The sequence below is a fragment of the Vanellus vanellus genome (genome assembly GCF_965231255.1).
Source record: "Vanellus vanellus genome assembly, chromosome: 7".
Classification (NCBI taxonomy): Eukaryota; Metazoa; Chordata; class Aves; order Charadriiformes; family Charadriidae; genus Vanellus; species Vanellus vanellus.
The window spans coordinates 36,911,239-36,935,476 of record NC_138912.1 but is presented as its reverse complement, the minus strand read 5'-3'; the positions used below and the strand labels follow the sequence as shown (position 1 = coordinate 36,935,476).

General features: G+C 40.0%; 1 protein-coding gene across 2 annotated transcripts; it reads right to left on the bottom strand.

Moving 5' to 3' along the window:
* Window positions 1–4,500: 4,500 nt before the first annotated feature.
* Window positions 4,501–24,081, bottom strand: SUPV3L1 (Suv3 like RNA helicase; the record flags this gene model as incomplete). 2 transcript variants are annotated; one of them, XM_082486483.1, is made up of 16 exons in its annotated part: window positions 4,501–5,292; window positions 5,685–5,833; window positions 7,437–7,613; window positions 9,106–9,186; window positions 9,557–9,776; window positions 10,459–10,552; window positions 10,953–11,133; window positions 12,485–12,576; window positions 13,708–13,785; window positions 14,067–14,178; window positions 15,609–15,777; window positions 16,344–16,458; window positions 17,974–18,081; window positions 18,353–18,430; window positions 21,368–21,418; window positions 23,838–23,865. In XM_082486483.1, 15 exons carry the CDS (start codon window positions 21,393–21,395, stop codon window positions 4,794–4,796), a joined length of 2,181 nt encoding a protein of 726 aa, XP_082342609.1. In that variant the 3' UTR covers window positions 4,501–4,793. The 2 variants fall into 2 exon arrangements, with proteins under 2 accessions (XP_082342609.1, XP_082342608.1); XM_082486482.1 differs by lacking the exon at window positions 21,368–21,418 and having other exon boundaries at window positions 23,838–24,081.
* Between the last annotated feature and the right edge of the window lie 157 nt (window positions 24,082–24,238).

The following is a 24,238-nucleotide window of genomic DNA, read 5'->3' as shown; positions in this document are numbered from 1 at the left end:
AAAGGATCTCAGGCTATATAAATTCATAGCCTAAAGTGGACCCAACAATCTCATGTATAAAAAGTACCACCATGCTGGGCTGTAGGAACGGGAGTATAATCCACAGACACACAAAACCACATAACTCTATACTCGGCACCAGTCTCAGGAAGAGGACTCTGCCCAGTCCTGGCAGCTACAGCACATCAAGAAGGCATGGATCAGAAGGAGAGAGCTCTGCTGAACATTAGGAGCAGCCACAGGTTACATTTTTTCAGCCTCTGATCACGAGGAAAGACTGAAAGAGCTGAGGGAGGGCACGGGAACTCCCTCTGCAGAGACAAATTATACGGAACCTCTGTTAGGAAAGGTTCAGGTCTTTTTCTCTTCTTTTTTTTTTTTTTTTTCCCTCCTGCCTTGCATCAGGGATGAGCTCTGGACACTGGGAGATCCTGCCAGCTCTATTTATTTTCCACTATTCTAGAACAAAAGTAAAGCAGACAGAGTGGCTGAACAGTCCATAAATAGGGTTTGTTCTAAAATTAGGCCTTTGATCTTCAAGAGAAAGGCAGAAAAGAAAGAAGAAAAAAGGCACGCTACCAGCCAGAAAGCACGGTTGACTTCTCCTGTATTCATCTTTTAATAACTGCTGGCTCGTTAAGTCAGACACTGACTCCCAGAGGGACTGTCTCTTTCCTCATTGTTTACCCATGCCATCCGAGTCACAACCCCTCTGGCCAGCAAAATTGAAAACATCACCTTTCAAGCTCCATCCCACTTTGATCCAGAGCTCATTGTGTCTGTAATACACTAGATTTATTTTTCATTCTCTCTTTTCTTTCTTTCTCTAACGGATGCCACTGGAAAAGGGTCTCAAAGATCTAAACATTACTAAACTGGCAGCAAGCTCTGTTAAATACCTGACATGTCAGCATCACTGCATAACTTGTTCGCTCATCCCTGGTGCATCCTAGCTTCAGGCAGGCTGTTGTGCAAGAAAAGACAAGACATTATCTCACTTCCATGCAGACAGCAGGTTTAATGCACTAAGGGCCTAATACCCAAATATGTTACAGTCATTTTGCACGTATTCTGGCCAGTACAGGGGAAACAATCCAGGACCAAGTGAACAGATCAGCTCTAATCACGTGCAGCGTGGAGGCTTGAGGCAATGTTGTTTTTTCGCTTTGTTAGAGCTGCACCCCATAAAAGTTAGTCACAAACTCTCCATTCCCCATTTGCAAGGGCCAACAAGACTTCAAAGTTATAATACCCCTCTCTCAACTTTCTCCTCCTGCAGTTCTTCCTCCAAACCCTGTCTCAAGGCACAATGGAGAATCCTGAAGGGGCTGGTGCTCACGTAGCCCACCTGCTTCCCACAGCCTTGCAGTCAGAGGCCTGCAGAGAAAAGGAGCTCACAGCTACAACGGGGAAAATCAGATAAATGTCCGAGTACCTCAGCTAAACACACACCAGTTACCTCCAGAAAGAGGTACCATATTAATAAGCATTTTATTGCTGCAGAAACACATCTATCTTTTATGAGGTATCAGAGGCAGTGGCAACACTGGTTGCTGAGTTTGGCACCCAGGTTAACAAGGAGAGAGTGGACAAGGCTACAGTTGAGTCATCGGGAGAAAACCTTCTTTGTTATGGCTTATGCTTCCAAGACCAACCCTTAGAACATGTTTCCCCTCCCAGTAGCAGCAGCTTTGTTCCCCATTATATTCCCACAAGTCCATCGAAACTCAGAACAGAAAGGGGTCCCTGCATTCGTCCTGGATATGCCCCTCCTAGGGCAATGTCAGGCTGCAAAATAAGGCAAAACACCTGAGAGGACTCACTGGAAAATCCACTCCAAGGACAGACACTATTTAGAAGAGATGGAGACAGCACAGAAAAAAAGAGCACATTGGCTTAAGAAAAAGAAGGGGTTTACCAAGTAGCGCTGTTACAATCAGCATTTTACATTTGAAGTATAACAAATAAACACAAAAAATTAAATTGTGAAATCAAGAAACTTCCAAACATCTGTAACCTGAATGTCTGAAATTAATCTGGAAATCTGAATACCTGAAATAAACAGCTTTGCAAATGTGATTCCCAGATCAAGTGAAGTTGTTGATATTGTTCAAAAAGAAAAAGTTTCGACACAGCCCCAGGAAGAAGAGCAAGAGGCCACCCAATCCTCCCCCAGGGGCTTGCTTGCACAGGGCATGTTAAAAATGTGCAGCTGGCATAGCTGTGCACCACACCAGTCCGGATTGTACCACATGGAACCAATTTGGCAGCTGTTCTAATGGAAGTCAATGACAGTCACACCATTAGCTCAGAAGAAAAGAAAACTTTCATAAAAAGTCAGCCTGGGAACGCCTGAATAAACTTCAGAGCTCTTAAAACAGTTACTATGGAGTCACTATGGAAACAAGCGATGAGTTAAGCCAAGTGCTAATCTCAGCAAAATACAAAAAAGAATGCTTATAGTCATTTAGCTTCCTTATTGCAAGGCTTGCTGCTCAAACACAAGGCTGGCTTATACCCTGAAGTCCCAGCCACTCTTTCCTTCCTCAAAAATATACGCTAGTACGCAACTTAGCATACAATTAAAGGGCAAATTTATCAAAACAGACTAGAAGCAAAGTACAATAGCAATGTGGGTCTCCTGCAACCCAACCCCACACGCACTGAGGGAGAGAAAACAGAGAAGTCGTCCTTGCACAAGTGTCGTTTTAAACAGCGGTTTGCAGATTCAGGAAGGAGTCTGTAGTCCAAGAGGTAAGTGGGCAAATGCATGCTGTCCAACCCGTCTGCAGGCTTGAGCGACAACTTCCCTTGGAGTCTGTCAAGTGCAAAGGACACAAGGAGGCAATTGATACCACTCAATCACGGGATCCACATCACACAAGCTATTTGAATAGTGTCAAATGGAATACATTTGTAAGGGTTAATTGCAAGCTTGCATTCTGCACAAGTCATGTCGCTGTGAAGCAGAGGCTCTGGGAAAGCAAAGCAGAATTACTCATCCACAAAGCAAAAAATTCAGGACGTTCACATGGCCATTGCCACGCACACATAGCTGCTTGGTTCTTCTTGGGGGAGGAAAGAAAGATGAGGCTTTACAGGAGAAGGACCTAAAACTTTCCCTCCCCGCCAGTCTGGTACTGAAATCAGCAGGAGATCATGTGGACTAGAAACATTTAGGCACTGCTTACTTTTTAGTAAATAATGGGGAAAGAATACATGAAATACACTGAGAACAGATGTTAAAAACGTTATTCCACTGCAGACTTGTTTCTGAACAGCAGCTTAACGGTTGAATGCTAGGAGGAAGCAAAGGGGATTCAGAGCAAACTTTCAACCTGCAGAAATATGTGGTTGATCATTTTAGAAAGTCAGGTATTTGATACAGTGAAATTCAACCTGGCTTTTAGACGTATCCTAACATTAATACAAGCAGGATCTGCAGACTTGTATATTGCCAAACCAAGAAATGAGGTTGCTAGAGCATTATTCTCTTCAGGCAGCCCCAGCAACACGTCCTAGCACTGAAACACCTTTCTGTGAATACACAGGAGTTTCAGCATCTGATTCTTTCCACTCTCCAGTATCCCTACCGGGAGCTCAGAAACATACCTTAAAGCTGCTCACACTAAAAACAAATGACAGAGCATCTGCACGTGTATGAAAGAGGCATAGCCTGGTGGTGCAGTGCCTTAAACATTATTCAGTGACACTGCATCAGGAAAAAAAAAGAAGTCCTTTCCCCCAAGAACTTAGTTCTAACAAATCAAACCTTCCTCCAAGTGGTAAGCACCTAACTTTCCCAGTTTACGATAGCCATGATAAAACCGGTATGTGGAAATACTACTGGCACAAGTATCAACCCACAAGCTTTTACATAAGCTCACATTACAACTTATAGTTTAAGTAAAATATTTTACGTCTCCTCTCAAAATTCAGATATCACAAACAAACTGTCATGTGAAGCAAAAAAGCTTTTATGGAGTGCAACAGAACAAGACAATTTGTATGAAACTGAATTAGAAAAGTCAAGGAGAAACAGACATCTGAATTTCTCAAAAGTAAATCAATTATACCTATGCCTCTAACATCTGCTCCTTCCCCCAAAAAATCATAATCCAACTTTTTTTTTTTGTTCTCCCCCCAAACTTTGCCAGAATCAGTGTGATGAGCTTTTCCTAGAAGAAAGAATACAATTTAAAGAGCAGGGACAGCTTTTGCTTTGTTTCAGTAATTACCCCTCAGATGACAGAATTGGAATTTACTCAAAAGTTCTTGTGGCAGAATTTCATCATTCCCCAGCGCACTAACACAAATGCTTTTAGCTTCCTTCCACATTTTCACAGGACACAAAGGTTAAAGGCGCATGAGTCCTATCACCACTCTGACCCAAGTGCCTGCCAGGTTGTTCATTACTTGTTAGTTATCTGTTAAACTCTGCCCTTTGGGAAGGGATGGAATGAGTAGCTAATTCATTACTAGTGAAATATATGATGTTTATTAATGATGTGAGGATATCTTGCAAGAAGACATCAAGTTCAATTTTCACAGAGCAGCAGATCATACACTTATGCTGAACACCATGACTGAAAAAGCTTACCAACTGACTGGTAAAAGCAAAGTTAGTGGCTCTGGGCTTTTAAGAATCCATTTCTCTGAGCGCTTCATGTAACTGGCCACAGGAGAAGGAAAACATCAAGGAGCTACAGCAGTGTAAACATGAAATGCCAAAGAAGTTATTAAAATAGTATTTTATTTTATGAATAAAAACTAAACAGAATTAGGACATGGCTCTATTTTTTCTTTTTCCCCATTTCCTTTGAACTACTATGATCATCTCTTTTTGAACCAAGGCCATATCTACCATTCCTGTGCTGATCCTGCCACTCACTCTCCAGCTGTCTCAGCATTTCTTGTGTTAGAAGTCCTTCACGCAGCAGTCTGTTGGCAAGAGATCCACGTCCATGGCTTTTCAGATCCTCCTGCCTTGTAGCAGACCGGTAGCCTTTCAAGTTCTTTGCTCTTCTTTCTCCTGGAACCTCCTCCACTGCAATAGAGAGTGCCTCTGCGGATTTTGCACCATGAGGTTCTGAAACCGCCCTGGTACCCCTCTTAGTCCTTGAAAGAGGAAAGTCTTCCGACACAGCTGCTGCCGTGCCAGGAGCAGCTGCAGACTGTGAGGCTCGAATCAGCTTCGTGATGTTGCAAACACCAACTTGTATAATGTCGTCTAGTTTTTTCTGAATATCCCTTACAAGGACAGCATCAGGGAACATATCCATGAAGCGGTAACTGAAGAGAGGCAGAAGAACACACAATTAAAACTCTTCACTAAAGAACTGCTGACTGAGACAAAAATGAGACATATACTATGTAAAGAAAAAAAAAAAAATTATCACACGTTGCATGGGAAGGTCACTGTACTTTAAGTGGCTTTTCAGCTGCTCCAGTCCAGGATCACCTTGTTTCTAACTTTCTCTCTGTCAGTCACAAACTGTTCTCTGCAGAATCCATGACTTGCTCCCACAATATAGCTACATTTGCATTTGTCAAGATCCTCTAAAGGGCCAAAGGAGCCCATAGTGCACCACATATACACGTGCTTGAAGACATTCCTTTTCTAGGGCTGCAAGTCATAAATATCAGGAAAAAATAAAAATAATTGTCAAGCACAAAGACAATACCTTAACCACAGATAGAGGTCAAAAACATCATGAACAGCTTCAAGGTGTACAAGCTCTTTGATGTTCTTTGGAGCGCTTAGTGGCCACTTGGTGTGCCGACAGAGCCAGTCAAATGTCAGAGGCTCATTTCTACTGAACTGTCTTGCAAACTGAAAAACAAGCAGATTCAGTGAAGTCTTCAGTTAGTTAGGAAAGAAGAAATCCCAAATGAGTTAAATTCCCTTGAGTGTGTACACAGAATACTCCAGAAAATACCTGCTTTGTTTTACACAGTCCAAATGCCACACATTCTTTTACTTAATTACTCAACACAGGAGTCACCTCTCCTTTCCAGGGCCTCATTAACACAATTTGTCTATGCACCATGCACAGTTAAGCAACAAAAGTATAGAGCTATCCAGAAAAGCATAACACTGAAGGCATATGATTTCATCTAACAAAGCAGATGGACTTCAGCTTTTTTTCTTCTCCTGCTCCTACTAATTATCTTGTTTCAGAATCTCCAGGATTCAGACCATGTTAAATGTGTTCCTTTACTTAGGAAACACACTATTCATAACCCAAACAGATTAATCTGCACTAGAAATCAGCCCTTCTGAAACCTAGACATCTCAGCTCTTTTACTAACAGATAAATGAGCCAAATAAGATTTAAACTTAAATTTTTCAGAAGCACTGATGACTTGGAATAACTGCTTCCTAACTGGCTGGTACCAAAAGGTTTTTGGTTGTTTTTTTTTGGTTGTTTTTTTTTTTTTTTGCCAAGGAATGGGGCTTAAATTCACACAGGCATTTACAACAGCCTACCTCCCTCCCACATCACATTATGCCCCTCTGCAGCTTCATTACTTAGGGATCTGAACACTCAGCATTTTCTTAATGAGGCACTTTTTTTTTTTTCAACTCTTTAAATCAATCACTGAATTTTTAAAGAAAATTATTAGCCCTTTTTGTAAATTACGTGTCTAATATCTGTGACATGAGGGCACCACATCAGTTTCATTTTTTCGCTATTTTCTCAAATACGTTTAATGCAGTCTCTAAAAGGGGACAAAGGCGATACTGTCTAACAAAGTAACAGTCCCAAACAAAATTATTAATCCTTAAAAACTGAAATCAGCTGACTACAAATGCCTCGAAATAATCACTCCAGGGGCACAGTGGAAAACAGTTCATCCAGACCTGAAGAGTGAAATAACATAATTCTGAGAGTAACTTAGAGCACTGTATTTTCTAGGGTTTTAATTCTATTTAATTGCATTATAACATCAGTAATCATACTTAATCCCACATTCTTTTCTTTTGTTGACAAGCTAATACTTTAAAACAGCAATATCTTGGTTTCTAAGGACTACTTTTACACACACTGTAGTGAAAAGCTTAACAGTGCACAAGTGACTACTAACACAATTCTGGATCTCCCCCAGTTCAAAGATCACCTGCAAGGTGAGCTGCAGGATTCTGAGGCAAACAAGCAGAAAAACTATCCAAATTCTAACCTACATCACAAACCAAGAATCAGTTCTTAGAGGTTAAAAGCATTGGCCAATAAAATGAAGAATGCAATTTTTTCTAAAAAACACGTATCTCCAGCTATTTTGTATTACTACCTGTGAGCACTTCAGAATGCTCTCAAATGATCGAATAACAAAACCCACAATAAATATAGCAGCTAGATAAACTCTCAGTGCACCAAGACCCACTTGCTCCAATAGAAATACCGCATTTTTTTTGAGGAAAAAAAATAACTGACCTTCAACAACGTGGTACACACAAAAGGCTCTTTTCTGTTCAAGGGTGCAGTGCAGAAGACATATCGTGACCGCAAATTTAGTGGAATGTGCTGAATCATATCTGCTAGAAATTTGAAGTCATCAATATTGCAGACAAAGTAAAGCCCATCGACTTGTGAGAGACTCACAAAAATATCCTGTGAAAATACAACCAAGTGAAGAGGTTATTAGAGCAGAGGGTTGTTAAAGTTTTTATTACCAAACTAAAAAATTATTTAGTGTTTCAAAGGCTAGTTGAAATATCAAAGGCAGCAAAAATATCAAATTTGGCTACAGTAATAAAAAAGGGGGCAGGGGAGTTACCTCTACTCTTTTAACAAGATTTAATGCAGGATCAGAGGAGAAGACATAACACACTGTTTCATTTAAGCATTTTCAATTAGTCTCCTACGTAACAACTACAGCGTTCTGGAAGTGTACACTTTAGTTACAAAGAACACCATCAGAGGGACCAGTTACTGCTCTGTTTAGAACTTGTTCCAGGTTTGTCACTTAGCATGACCCAAAAAGCTAACTTTACAGCACAAAAGTAAAAAATTGAGATATTTTTAGCCCGACGTCAAGAACAGATCTATTTTAGGAAGAAAGAAATCACAAGATAAATACAGCATTGCAATAGAGGAGTTCAAAGAATACCTGAAACATATCCAAGGCAGCAGACGCTACTGCAAATTGCAGGGAGAATATTTATGGGCCCCCAAAATTATTTCTCTCGTGTAAATCTTTGAAAGATTCTTTTTTTTAAAAGTTCTTTAAAGAAACGCTGAGCTTCTTAATGAATACGTGACTGAATACTTAAAAGATCAATAATAACATGGGGTTTTTACCTTAATACTTCTATGCTAGCACAGAAATCCTCAATAGTGAAATTTTAAAGATGTGCCTAAAGATGACCCTACCAGCCTAAGTCTTCCAGGAGGTCTCCAAGTGTAATCTTTCACCTCAGGGTTAGAAATCATACACTTTGATACATAACAGCACATCAGCAGAGAACAATAATACACATTTAAATCCTGAAAGCTGCTAAGAATTTCTCAGTGTGCTAAAAGCCACGATACTATTTTTTAATTAAAGCATTGGATGTTTAGTTTCTACTTTAAAAGGTTTAGGCACTTCCAAAAATTCTACTATCCAGCTAATGACAAGATCAAGTAGATCCCACAAAATCTGTTTTCTGAAGGTTAAGCAGACACTGTTTTACCATAAAGTCCACAGAACCAGGAAAAAAAATCAGGTAGCTCTCAGATGTGCAGAAATCTGACATGACCAGCCCAGTTTCCCAGGAATTTTCACATAAATTTATCAAAATTTCGATCTCTAATATTTTCAGCCTCAGACCAAAAAGTCTACACTTAAAACACAGGAAAGATGAAATGAACAGGTTCACTCTTCAACACGCATAAACATATTTTCACACTTCAACAGCTTTCAAGATTATTATAAAAAATAAAAGTTAAGCATTCTAAACTTATTTGCAGTCACTGCTGTGGTAGAGAGAAGAATCCAACTGATACAAGATACACACAATGCTGGCTGTTAGGTTCCCAATGTGCATGTTTGTACAAATGCAGTGACTATAAGCAATGCTTAACTTTTTAAAGCAGAAGCTAGTATTTTGGTCTCTCTTACAATTAGATTGGATAGAGTGGCATCAGGGAGATGATAAGCAAACATTTCTATCTGCTCAGGAGTAGGATGTAGGCCAGCTGCCTAAAGGGAAAATAAAGAAAAAAAATTCCATTACTTCTTAATATCATTCTTAAGTTAGTGCATCAGAAACAATATCTAGAAAGCAAAATGCAAGAAACCAAAGCACCCTACAGATTGCAGTTTATTTAGCATACTTTTCCAGAACTGCATAACTTTTGTGTCTGAGCTTTTAATTCTTAAAAGAGCAGCTTCAATATAAATGAAATACTGCAGGTCTCCAAACGGGACACATATTCAAAGTCACTCTGGCACTACACAATCCATTTTTATTGCTCACTTGTAAAGAGGCACAAGGAAAAATAATTTGGGATCAGAACACAGTAAAACAGCTCCAAAGCACATCTTACAAACTGGGTACTGAGCCTCTCACCTTCACAGGACGCACAGGCTCACCCAAAATTTCCTTCAGCTGCATGAGGTCATCTCGATGCATTGTAGTGACTTCGCCTTGTTTGAAGGATGAGCCATAACGCCCAGCTCTGCCTGCTATTTGTAGAGCTTGAGAGGTTGTAATGGAGTCTATTTCCTTTTCTCCCTTCTCATTGATAGTTGGCTTTACTATAGAGTTAAAAATTATTCTTTTTATACACCTGAAATATTTGAAAACAAAAAAAAAAAAAAAAAGAAGAATCCTTTTCGCAAATTATTTCCAAAATACAACCTACTACAGAAGAATGAAACCTTTTTTTTTTTTTTGGAGCTTTTTTCTTCTCTATAAATTAAGGGACCACAGATACTACTTATTGACACAGCATATTCAAAAGGGCAGCATAACGCTACCGGTTAGTTGCAGGAGAATCATCACTACACGCATCAATCATGTTCTAATAGGGTCCCAACCCATTCACCATCATCATCTGCCTCAGTAGTTTACAGCAATGTGGCTGCATCTCCTTCAGCAACAAAATACATCTGAAACTGGGCTGAAATTGCTCTACATTTCAGAAACACAAGAGACTGATACTCTGACAGCCTAGCACATCTGACTCCAGGGAATCAAAAGGATCTTAACCGTGCCTACTATGACAGAGTATTAGGCCAAGTGAGCTATTTAATTCTTCGAATCAGTTTTAAATTAAAGTCTAGTAGTGATCAATTTGATTGGGCACAACTTCAGAATTAAAAAGTATGTACTGTGTTATCTAGACATAACAGATATCTAGCCAAATTAGTCAAACTGGGGAGAAGCAAGTGACGAAATTAACGCAGGTATCACACCTGCAAAAAAAATATTAAAAAAAAATCATACCATAACCTGCTCCAAGTACTTACAAATTGAGTCCCATTCCAATTGCATCTGTAGCAACTAAAATTTTGCATGGATCATTAGGATCATTGAATTTCTTTGCCTGTTCAAGTTTTGTTCCTAAAACAGAATGACAAAACACTTCACATAGCAAACTCTTCTTACAAAACAAAGACAACATATCACGAAGTCCAACGCCTTTATGAAAGACTGAGAAATAAAGAAACAAACTGGTATTTGATTGGTATTTGGCTGTTGTTGGGGGAAAGGGGCAGGAGGGATTTAAATCATTCCCAGAGCTGTGGATAGACCTCATTTAAATACATCTATCTGAAGATACATAATAAAGCTCTAATCCCAAGATTAAAACACCAGTCAAAAGCTGATTACTTTCTCTAACTATATAGAAATATAGAAATGCCAAACTAGGAAAACTTGTACTGCTTTATTTTAAAAGTTTTTCTAAGAAAGGAGCAAGAAGCAAAAGGTTCCCTTAAAAATAAAAGGTAGTGTGTGTTACCTGGTGGCAGACTACCATATATGACAGCACATTCTAATCCTCTGGCTTCGATCTGTCGACTGACAGAATAAATGTCATTCTTACTGAAACAGACAATGCAGTCCCCAGGCTGGAGGTTATCTAAAGATTCTAAGGCATAATCCAGCACAGTAAGAGGAGTGAGTCTCTTGTAGTTTCGGACCTAGAATCAAAGGAGGTGTCAAAAACAACGTTTTTAAATGAAAAATTCCTGTGGACTATCGGCCAGCATTGCTATTATCACAATCAATTCTAACACTGAGAGACCTCTCAGAGTCCTGAAGCGATAATTACTGGGGAGAAGGTGACATACACCTTACGCACTTGCACGCTTGCAGCACCTCCTAAGCTGAGAACTATATGGCTTTCTCAAGAAACAGAACAACTATATATTTTTACATGTAAATTAGATTCAAGAAAAGAAGTATACAGGTTATGCAGCAACTCTATCAAGAAATGAGTCTGTTTTCACTCAGTCATCTGAATGCTGTAACTGATCCCCTTTCAGAATTACACACCACACAGATATATAAAGCTACAGCTAATTCACCAGGAAATCACACAGGCTGGACTTTCTTTGGACCAAAATTTATGTTTTTAAATACCTACCTTCCCAAGGAAAAAAAAAGAAAAAAAAAAAAAAAGACAGTAAAGTTGGGTTTCAGAGATCTTTCAATCACTTTCTTGAGATCTTTCTTCTCACTCTGAGAGGCTGAAAGAGTTGGGGCTGTTCAGCCTGGAGAAGAGAAGGCTCCGGGGAAGTCTTATTGTGGCCTTCCAGTACCTAAAGGGGGCCTACAGGAGAGCCGGGGAAGGACTTTTCACTAGGGCATGTAGCGATAGGATGAGGGGGAATGGCTTTAAACTGGAAGAAGGCAGGCTCAGATTAAACATTAGGAAGAAGTTTTTCCCTTTGAGGGTGGTGAGGCACTGGAACAGGTTGCCCAGAGAGGTTTTTGAGGCCCCATCCCTGGAGGTGTTCAAGGCCAGGCTGGACGTGGCCTTAGGCAACCTGGTCTAGTGGGAGGTGTCCCTGCCTATGGCAGGGGGGTTGGAACTCGATGATCTTCAAGGTCCTTTCCAACCTAAAGTATTCTATGATTCTTCTGAAGGTGTTAGCTCTATTAACTCCTTTCCTCATCATAAGGAGGATAACTATGAACAGATCCAGTGACCTCAGCAAACTTGAGAGCACTGTGCCCTCCAGGAAGAACAGAACTATAAAGAAAGCCCCTAAACAGCTGTAGCATTCTTTGAGGGGAACTCAGCAAAGTATTTATCTTCTTTGAGCAAAACAATACCACTATTAAAAAAAACCAAACAAACAAACACAACCCACAAAACAACTTTGCAACATCTCCTCTGGTTTGCAGAAATTGAGAACCATTTTAACAAGAACTCCTGCAAGAATAATGTTGATCGGTGACACCCCAAAAGACCCTAAATTTTTGCCTGTTTTCAAGCACGGACAACCTGATGTTCTGTCTGCAAATTTACAGAATTAAAAAGCTTACTTCAACTTCCTCCCCTGTAGTGTACATGAGCTCCGTCACCAAGTCAATAGCAGCAGCTTCTCCACAAACATGGATTTCTTCCGCACAAAGTCCTGAACAAGATCCAATGAAATAAAAGGCAAAATGTTACATATTTATAGGCAACAGTAGCTTCAGCTGACTTTCAAGTTACCCAAAAATTACATTTTGCTTGCTAAACTCCTCAATGAGGACTGTATTTCACCTCCTTCAACATCCCAAATCAGTACACCTAAACCCTCTTCCACAATACACTACTTCCTTAGAGCTGCTCTTGACCTCATATCAGCAAGTGATGCTTGGAAATCCATTAGTATAATAATCAGAGCAGCTAATACCTTGTTGCACCCTCTCAGCCAAGACAAGAGGTACCCTCAACCACTGAACAAATGGAACAAAGCTTTGTGTGTTTTATTTACTACTAATGTTTTACTAACTCCCAAACCACAGCAGAACTGAAGAGCTTTGTCTTCTGCATGACCTGCTAAAATTATGAATACGTCTCTAATGCAGTCAGAATAGAAAAAGTGGAAAAAATAGGAGGTAGGGGAAGCGTGACAAATCATTCTGTTAAACTTGGCACCAAGAGTAGTGACAGCAAGAGCAGGGGGGGAAACTAGATTCCAAACTTCTGTTCAAAATCTGAGGAAAAATTAGTCTCAAAAATTCCTCTTGAAAAACTCTAAAATTATCAAAAGAAGTATTCTTCTAAAAATGTAACAGATCAATGCAACTCTATAAACGAGCTATTTGAAATTAACACTATAAAATATTTAACATTTACCATGTTGCCATACATTTAACTGTAACTGTATCTCTTCATAATGAAATGTCTGAAAAACTGTGGGTTTAATCGAACAAAAATAGCATACTTCTAGAAATTAATAAATACAAAAGGACAGCATGGTGTAACAACAAAAAGACTCCGTATTATCCAGGGAAGCAAAACTAAAAGAGGCATCTGTATAACTCAGAATAAAATTTAAAAAAAAAAAATTTCATCAAGTGACAGAGAGCTTGCTGGGATACAGACAAATCCTTTGAGACAGATTCTCTTTCTAACTTGCTGTGAGAAGACATATGAAGAAACAATACTTGATTCATATATTGTAACCACTTACGAATCTACTGACTGCTAAGCTTGAATTTAACGTGCTATCTGTAGTTATATTAAACTAGTTCATTGTCAACACAAACAAGCTTACCTAGAAGGGCTCTTGTCCAAGCCCACCCTCTGGCAGGATCTCTGATCATCTGAATTTCATCAATCACAGCAACTTCATCTTAAAACAAAAAAGAAAAATATGATGCACCAAGGAAGAGCATCTGGAACAGCAATACAACACAGGAAGAAACTCAAAGGCTTTCTAAAAAAGGTTGCTCAAATCAAGTTAATCCTCTACCACCAAAAAGCTGAGATGATCCAGGTTATATTAACTGCTCTAATATAGTTCAGAAATCGTTCAATTAAAAATAAAAAGGAATAGCTCAGCTACTTCATAGTCCAAGCAATAATACACATAAAAATACTATAGATGTGACTGAAACAATTATGTGTACATACAAGGTGTATTAGTGCTGCACATTTCAATGGTACACGCAATATGAGGAGCTTGTCTGGCATCTTCATTGGCATACACACGCTCTTCTCCTGTCACCAAGTCACATGGCACATTCTAAAGGAATTCAGAAAACTCATGTCAAGTTTCTTTAATATAACAGAATCCCCTTTCCAGAGGGGACAAAAAAAATCCGTTTCTTAAAGTAGTTTCTAAGACAGTGTAATGGAAGCTATCCAGAAAATAACTACTCGGCCTTTTGAGACCTGTGCCCTTATTTAAGTCCTATCAGACTGAAGAGGCAGTATCTGTAGTGCCCTTCCCTACTCCTGCAGGAGCTTACATCTTCCTCTGAGCAATTCAGAGCTGTCACATCTGCAACAAAGGAACTATCAGAACAGCCATAGTACAAGTGGCTCATAAAGCAAGGCCCGGCAGTGAAGGAGCCTTGCAAGCTCCAGCCTCCTCCAGTTCATTTGATGATTGTCCTGTTGGGTGTCTCACCTGCTGCCTTATATGCACACAGCAAGAGTTCATAAGGACTAGCTGTGACAGACAGCAGGGGCCACCACCCTTTGTCAGCTCTACACTCCCTGAATCTCAGCCAAATGACTGCTTCTTCCATATCTATAGCCACCTGTAGAGCTATGCAGGAAGTCCTGTCCAAGCCCCAAGGGCTACGTATGATTCATGACACACTAAACACATGGGGAAAAAAGTGCAGTAACTACTAACAAGGAACATCACTACATGGTATCCACATTCACTATGCAGTACATGTTACAGATATCTCCTAGAACAAGCCAATCTTTCTTATGTGTTGCTTTGATAAACCACTAATAGGAATTACAAATTCTAAATCATAGACAAAAAAAACCCCAAAAGATCACTTGTTACACACTACTGTAGACACTATGCTGCATTAACATGTCATCTGTTATTGTAATGCTTCAGAACTGGTGTGGTTCTGCACAGCTGGAAACACACTGCTGAGGAGCCTTCAAAAAGATGCCGGAAGCAATTAAAAAAAAGTACTACTGAAAGCTTTCTCTAGGGACCTGATATAGGGCACTGCTCTTCAACTCAACACATCTGGAGGTGCAGAACTTTTTCTTAGACTGTTGAGTGAAATATATTTAAATACTGAAGCAGAAGGTTGAGGGGAGTTAAGCCAGGGTAATTTCTTGTGTACAAGCTAAAATAAAGGTCATGGGCAAAAGAAGCCATGGTTTCCACACCAAAAAAGCTAACAATAGAACCCAGCTAAACCCAGGGAGGAAAAAAATACAGGAAAATGGAGGTAGGTTACATGGAGGATTGCACAGCATGTGCTTTGGGGAAAGTGATGTTCCATTTGGGAAAATGATATTCCATTCTGCACGCCTAAAGCAGAAATGTACAACTGGTATTCACATGAGCTGACGCTACTGCAAAGCAAAGGCACACTGCTTCATGCACTACCTTAAGCAACTACAGGACTTTACAAACATGCATTCGTAAGACTGTTCCTGTACTAAGGATATAGGTAAGTAATATAACATACTGACAGCATCATTACTCTTTTGGAAGATCTCATGAGCCAGAAGTTTTAGTGGACCGCAGTATACTCCAGATTTTGCTGACAAAAATCTCTGGATAGCATGGTAAGTTTTTCCACTGTTCGTAGGACCGGCATGGAATATTATCTTTCTCTGAATAGCCCTGGCATCTGGATACCTAAAACATACACAAAAAAGCAGATCTGTTTAACATTTATCTGGCATTCTGGATTACTGATTCAGGGGAAATTGCAAATTAGCTTAAACATTTACTTACTAATAGACTTTTTAATGTGTGTTGGAAGCAGAAAGATCAAATTCTTAAATAGAGACAGTATAATGAGGTTACTAGGCCTTATATATTCATCTTCTAAATCACACAATACTTTCAAAGATTTATAGTGGAATTCACATATTGTGTTCAAAATAATTCTCATTATTGTGGTCTCTCTCCTTGAGAATGTTAACATCTTAATTTTCTGGTGTGCTACCTCGCAGATACAGCCAGAAGACAGCTTTCTGGAAAAGCAATACTCAGCGACTTTCATAGCTGATATAATCTTATTTTCCTTTTAATTGATTGCAATATATCTTGTAACAAAGATAATTCCCAACAAAAAATATGGCAAAAACAGAGAAATGGAACTGAAAATATAGTGCAGTTATACATCATAAAGCTTAAGTCCACAGACTATGAAATTCTGTGACGCTAACAAAACACTGCAACCACTTAAACACACTGACCAGTTAGGCGGCAACCTTAAATCACTGATCTTGCGCAGATCATCCATACAGTCCAGCATCGGAAAGATCTGCTTTGCATGCCTCAAGAAAAATGGAAAGACATCGTCGACGTGACCTAGAAGACAAACCCTTTTAAGAAAATTTGCTAACTCGTCTGAAGGTGTGTATCTTACGTAATTCTTTCAACTTCTGGCTCTCTACAAAGTTCAATAATTATCTCAATGGCAGAAAGATAAACTAACATGAGTACATAGTCTCATTAAGCAACATAATGCAAATACAATAGCATGGGGCCAAAAAAAAAAAATCTCATTTCAGTACATTCACTCTGGCTAGCCTACATGCCTAGAGAACTTCTAATAAAAATGAGAAGCTATGGAAAAGCTAGATGAGAAGTAGTTGTTCTGTCCTAAGAAGATTTTAGCCTTTTCTTCCTAAATTAACGTGCTGCCTTGGAATAAAATAAAACAAAAGCTTCTACAATGCTTTTATGAATAAACAAAGAAAAAGAGAACAGTTTGCAGCTTTTCTAAGCTACTAAGACTTGGGATGCTGGTTCAAAATTTTGAGTCTACAATCCCTTAGTGAGAAAACAAAAATCGAAAAAGCAACTCAGAAGAGACACCCAGGTTCACTCTTCTGAATGTTTGCAGAATAGACATGTGGTCTTAAAGGTCTCACTCCAATTACCCAACTCTCATAGAAATCAAAGAACTATCTGGATCTAAAAAGAACTGTTATTATCAAACACATACACATGGAAAAAAAAAGCAGTGTTTGTTTTTTTATTTTAAATTGAGAATTGGTAATCAATGAATCAAAATTATTGTGAAGAATTTAAAGAACTTAAAAACTGTAGTATTCTCAATTACCATCTTTGGACAAGCAAAACTCAACCAAAAAAAACTTCAAAACTGCCACAAGAAACAACCCAACTCCAACAGGAGTGGAAGTAAGGAAATAATGTGGAAGATTTTATGCACAACTAATATAAAAAGACACTTTAAATTTCCTAAGAAGGTAAACATTTAAAATCCACACATTTACATTTTAAGACAAAACTAAGGGCCACTGCAACCTTTACATTACCATCATTAAACACACATAACTATGCCAAAGTTCTGAAGTTCAAACTCTGGAGAATAACGTTTCTGCTATTACCAGCTAGCATCACCTCTTGGTTAAGTGCCGTTAATTACAACACATGATGCAGTAAGCAAGCAAACATCACTTATTTTTATTAGTGCCACACGGAAACAGAGTAGAGCAGAGTCACTGTAATCCCAAGTATTTAAAGCCACCTGGCCAAGAGAAAGCTCTCAAAGTGCCCCCTAGTGACTACTGAATTTTTAAGAGAGGAATAAACCAAACAGTACTATTATCATTTCAGCAATGAACAGATGCTATAAAACAACAGGCTGCTTCTTGCTAAGACCTCCACCTCTTCTGTTTCCACTTCAGAAAACTTAAGGACAGAACACTCCATAGGATGGGCACAAATGTTTCTGAAGTGGAAGTAGTAATTTTTAAACTTTTTTACAGCATATTAGGGGGGGTCCACAGGTAAGCGTACAGGTCAAAACCAAGAAAAAACCGCACATTTTATTTCACAAGCACTCCAGATACTTGCCTGCACCACAGCATATATCATTGAGAATAATATGCAAATCAGCACTCACAGAACTGGATTCCATGATATACTTCCTAAAGCTTATAAACGCTTGGTGAAACAGGCGAGCTGCAAAACAAAGGAACAAAGTGAATGTGACTGGGATCACATAACCTTATTTGTAAACACCAAACAAAATACTGAAGTAGCCCATTAAAAACCTATACCTTAACATGAGATACTACAAGTAAATATAAAGGCTACTTGAATCGAGTGACAGAGACAAACTAAACAAGCAGTGTCGTCAGACCGATAAAAGATCATATCTACCTATTACCATATCCAAATAAAAACAGATTTAACGTAAAAAAAAAAAAAAAATCTTAGAACATTTTCTTACCATCTAATCCATTTTCTGCTCCTAGTCTTTGGATTTCTTTTCTTTTGTAGAACTTGTTTAAGTTTTTTAGAACTTCACCTGCAGAAAGAGAGTAACATTTTTTTAGTCTGCTCAAAATTAAATTAATTCTGCTGACCCAAAGATCATGGCTCATAGTCTCATTACTTTGTAGAGAGGGAGTCTTTGCTGTGCTGAACAGACTCAAATTATTTCTCCTTAAATTTAACACAATTAATGCTTGAGCCTATTATGGAAAAGGACAATCTTAAACTGCAGCAGAGTAAGAACTGCCATGAAGATGAGAGTCAGTATTTGAGAGACGCTCTCGCTGGTACTTGATAGGAAAGCATAAACGTGATAACCTGCAGCCAACATGTTATGGAACAAACTAATTAAGGTTTTGGGGTGGGTTTTGTTTCCTTTTTATCAGCAACTATTGGGAAACAGTGGGTTTTAATGTGAAAAGTAATTCTGCTTAAACCACTTGGCGACAGCTTTTGCTAAACATCCTGAGAGACCTTATTCCCTCCACACTGATTCCAAGACACACTCTCCAGAAAGATCAGGGAAACCAGATGCAGTATTCTTCCTATTTCTCAGGTTAAATAAAGGAGGAGAGAAGAAAACTTAACAGACTTTCTTCATGCATATCACAAATTACTGAGATTTATTACATTTGTTTATTAGATTTTTATTATAACATTATTAATAAATGCCTTCCCTCCACTGAAAGGCAAGTTCAGAGTTGAAAAAAACTGTATTTACTAATGTACATTCTGAATTTCATTTATTAAATCTTAGTTAAATCCCAATGGCAAAATTGCATCCCTTCCCCATCCATAGCAGATCAGAAATTCACACCAACCTAGCAAATATCACGAGTACCTATCCATAAACTTATGTTATTCTCAAAATTCAAGTCTACAAACACTATATTATAAAATGCTGGGACTGATATATAAGGCAGCACACCGCTGGTCTGCCAGCACAAGTCACTGAACACAGCACTGCCAAGATCTGCCCTCTGCAATTAACTCCTTAACTCTTTGAAGTCTCTGCCACGACATGGAAAGCTTCCCAGCAGATCAACCTTTCCTCTGTTTCTAAAAAACTATACTCTAGAACAGAGAAAACCCACTTTGCATAATGAAAACCATCAGGTGACAAGAATATGGCAAAATTCAACTTCAGGCAAAGCCAGAAGCCCAAGAGCAGTGGCTACGTCCTATACCCTGTGCATGGTGACAGTAGTCTATTAACAGATTAATTTACAGTCTGAAACGTTCACAAAGGTAACTAATGGAGATTGTCAGCAGGCTTACACTTACTACACAGGCATCCATACTCTCATCAGAAAATGTTTAAGGGCCCAGAAATCAAAGACAGCTGGGAAAACACTGCACTAAAACAAAGCACAGGGCTAAATTCTCTTCAGAGCTTCCATAAGAAGTTACAAGAGTTAACACATCATCAGCCGTGTAGCTAAATTCACAACCTATTGGCCTTACTACAAGATGAAAAGGTCAATGCCAGAATATTTGTTACTATCCAAGGCAACATGACATTGGGACCATCGCAGCCCTCAACATCCAAGGTCACAATCCTTTCTAAGCACAAATACTTGTCTTAACAATAAGGTATATCAAAACAAAACAAAGCTGGCATTGCGGTCCAACTAGACATGCCCACATTAGCCTAATCCAATTGCACATAGTGCTAACTATTTCTACAGCAACAGCTAGCAATTAGAGTACATGCTCAGGAGATGTGCCTCTACCATTACCCTTTTTAACATTCAATCCTGTTTAAAGATTTCCCTTTCTTTACCATTTCCCCATTCTAGAACAGTATTTTAGCTCTTACTCCTCACTAACTTTAACTTCTCAGCAGCATTTTTTTAAGGTTCTGTGTAAAAAGATGGCCTGACTCTGTGGTTAAGCTCAGAAATTATGCAGTTAACCTCCACTGTATCAGGTTCATGTAGATATTTTAGCCCTATTTGCAGGAAGACTTTTCAGTCATTATCCTGCATCCAAGAAAAGAACAGTCCATTTCAGTAAGCCTGTATGCTATCACTGCGGCAGTTGGACTGCTTTATTTTAAAATTCCTCCAGAACTATAAGATTTCTATTGTCCAGTCCAAGTGACCTTGTGCATCTGACTAATCCACTTGTTCAGGCACCTCCTGTTTCTGATGCATGAATCGCTGACAATACCTTGTCTTTCCTAGCTTACATCCCTCATCAGTAAGCACAGCCTCGTGGTCCTACAATTGAAGCCACAGAACTGATGCTCCATATGAGAAGTGAGCGTTAGGGCTCCAAATCAACAACTGTATCAAGGATTCTGTGAACCCACATGGCACAAAGTGTTGATCTTTCATACAGTAGATTTTTCTGCTTACCTTTGTTTTTAAATTGTTAATGGTTTTATCTCCATAGCAAGAGGCCCACGTTCAAACCAAACCTAATTTGTGCTGCCCACTGACTTGGCAACATTCAGACCTGGTACTGAAGATCTAGATACCAATCTTTCAACCTCCATTCTGATTCAACATCACTTAACATTAAGACATCTCTCACTGCTCTTTAAACTCCTTTCCTTTGATATCACATGCATGAACAGACCTATTGTCCCTTTCACCCTCCTACCTCAGTTTAACAACACATTTAATTATTTTTTTTTTGCATAACTGCTCCTTAGTTATTTCACTATAATGTGCTCACGTGTTACCTCATCACTCAACAATTACCATGTTTGATGAGGCAATCACACAAGGGGTTTAGCAAACACTTACTTAGGTCTTAAATCATTCCGTCATACAGTAATTTCATGGTGTTCTATTGTTACCCATAACATGTGCATTTGGGCTTTTCACAACAGGGACGTAATCATCATACAAATATACCAGAAACATTACTAATGTAAAAGCAATGAAAGGGTACAGAAATACATATTCTGCCACAATCTCTGTAAGAAAAGCTCAATATCAAAGTTCCTTCTAATGTAACCTACCTGATGCACAAAAATTGAAAGCATACATCACCACTCATAAGGATCCACTTCCTATGAAATCATAGAAAATAGATGCAGCTGTGAATTAATTCTGCTACATGCCATTAAGCAGCAGGTTTGTTAGAAAGGTTTTGAAAAAGCTTCTAAAAGGCTTCTGTTATACTGCCAGCGTTTGACTAGTGTGAAAACTATGAGTACTGTCTCACTTCAGCAAGTAACAAGCTAAAAATGTGATACACATTGCAATTATGTGCACCGTAAGTAACAAAGTTTCTTCACAAGCTGTAATCAGAAAGCCTGTAAACACAAATTTTTCCTTACTGAATCTATTTCAGCATTTGACAGTAGAATCTGACAGAGTACCTTCATTCAAATTATAAAATAACCCAAACAGATGCATGATACTGTGTGCGGTCAGAATCTGTGGCAGGGAGGCAGAGGAAGACTATTTATTTCTTTAAAAAAAAAAAAAAAAAACCACAGATGATATTTGCTAAGGAAGGTCTCATTCAGTTTCTTCTTTAACATTATTGATGGGTGTCAAAACACAAAATTACTGACAGCACTACAGGCCAACAAGCCAGACGAGCACCATACTGGTCACCTGGCTGGTATTCCTTGCAAGCCTCCCATCAAAGAACTTCAGGCTGTTTGAAGTAGTTAATTTTCACCTGTGGGAACATAAATAAATTTAGCCAATCTGTTCTCTCTCAACAATTTAGCAGAGGCCAAACAGAAACTATACTTATTTTCCCAGAGCATTTTAGTTGCAACTTGAAAGAAATCCAACATAACCACTCATGTAATAAATAAGACAACAAGTAACGTACAAGTAAGATGCCACCATTCGTGCTTATTAGCATCTGAGTAATGCACTACTAATTTAAACCAATGCTCAAAGACAAATCTGAAAACAACACAGATTTTTTGCATTATAGCTGTTCAGGATTTCCCTCCTAGCTAGGTTTTTTAGCTGTCAGGGCCAGTTATGTTTTCCTTAAGGGCTCTGAACAAATTAAGATCATTTTCCCATGCTTCCTATACCTGGAGTTAATACAAATAATATGCCACCAGAACACTTAATTAGGAAAACATATGAAGAAACACCCTCTGTGATTTGAGATCACCAAACATCAAAAGGATCAAGAACTTGTTTATTATTTATCAAGTCTTTAAAGATAGTGTTCTGGCACAGCTAGATAAAGTAAGACCTTTCCTGAGCAGAAGACTGAACACAGACAAAGAAAGAACAGGATGTATGGTTTATAATTAAAGAAAACACAGAAAAGGCACTTATAACTCACTTAATGGTTCTTCAGATATAATTACATACAAAGACATCAAACAACAGAATTTCTTCTGTTTCCACTTAAATGTCAAAAAAAAATTGTCAAGTAAAACAAGACGCATACATAGCGGATAGACAAGAGAAACATAAAACATTGAGAAAGATGTTATTTTACTTCAAGCTGAAGTTCAAACTCCTACTCTGCTGACACACTCAGCAGCTCTTGTAACACAGCACATAGTTCTTGACACAGCCTTCCCAATTGACAGAGAAACCTACGCTTAACATGTACTTGCTCATACTTTGAGATGTGCAAACCCAAGAATACACAAACAGAGCTGCAGTGTTCTAACTGAAAGTTTAACTTAAGTTTCACAGAATGGTCGGAGTTGGAAGGGACCTTTGGAGATCATCTAGTCTAACCCCCTGCCAAAGCAGGGACACCTAGAGCAGGCTGGACAGCAGTGTGTCCAGATGGGTTCTGAGTATCTCCAGAGAAGGAGACTCCACAACCTCTCTGGGCAGCCTGTGCCAGTGCTCTGCCACCCTCACAGGAAAGAAGTTTTTCTAACACTGATGGCCAATAACTAGAAATACTGAATGCTTTGCCCAATTTTGATCTAGGCACATTCACACACAGACGATGCTCTTCTGTCTGTAACACCGATATTTGAGAAAACTATGACTTCTGAGTTTGGACACAATTATGGTTTCGGAACGCCACAGGATTTGAGTTTAGCTGTGGGACCTGCCTGCGTGCCAAGCACCTTTACCCTGACTGCGCTGAAACAGGGAGTGGAAGAACTAGGCCAAGAGATTTCCCCTCCACGCGGGGCACACCTAAAGGGCCTTGGTTAAAAACTCACTATCGCTCGCATGACCTTACCTGACACCTTTTATCCCACTTTCACCACCGCTCAGATCAGCCGCAAGGAAAGACCCCCTGCTCCCAGAAAGAAAGCCCCAGGAAACAAGCCGGACGGGGCCCGCCAGTTCCCCTCCGCCCTCAGGAGACGGCAGCACCGAGGCCCGCGGCAAGCGGGGGGACAGAGGGGCAGCACGCCTCCGCTCCTGGAGGGAAGAGGGCGGGCGAGGCCCGCCCCTGCCTCAGGATCCCTGCCCGCCGGCTGCCTCACGGCCCCTTCCCGCCACTGCCGCCGCCTCACGGCCGCCCGCACTCACCCTTGTCGAGGGGCCGCGTGAGCTCGGCGCCTACGTCTTCCTCGGCCGCGTCGCCGACGGGCTTCAGCGGCACGGGCACGAAGAGAGAGGTGTCGGGGGCCCGGGAGCTGCCTTCCCCGCCGGCTGAGGAGGAGGAAGAGGCGACGGCGGCGGTGGGGCGCAGGCGGGACGCTGCCCCCCCATGGCGGGGGACAAGCCCCGCGCGCGCCGGGAGCCGCAGCAGCGGCCACGCGCACCGCCTCATCAGCAGCGAAGGGCAGCGGCGGCGGCGCGGGGCTGGCACGTCATCGACCCGCGACTGGCCGGCCGCGCACGCGCAGCACCGCCCTTACAGCGACGGAGGCCCGGCCGGGCCCTCCCTTCGTCGCAGGGGAGGCTGAAGGAAAGCGGGCAGAGCCAAT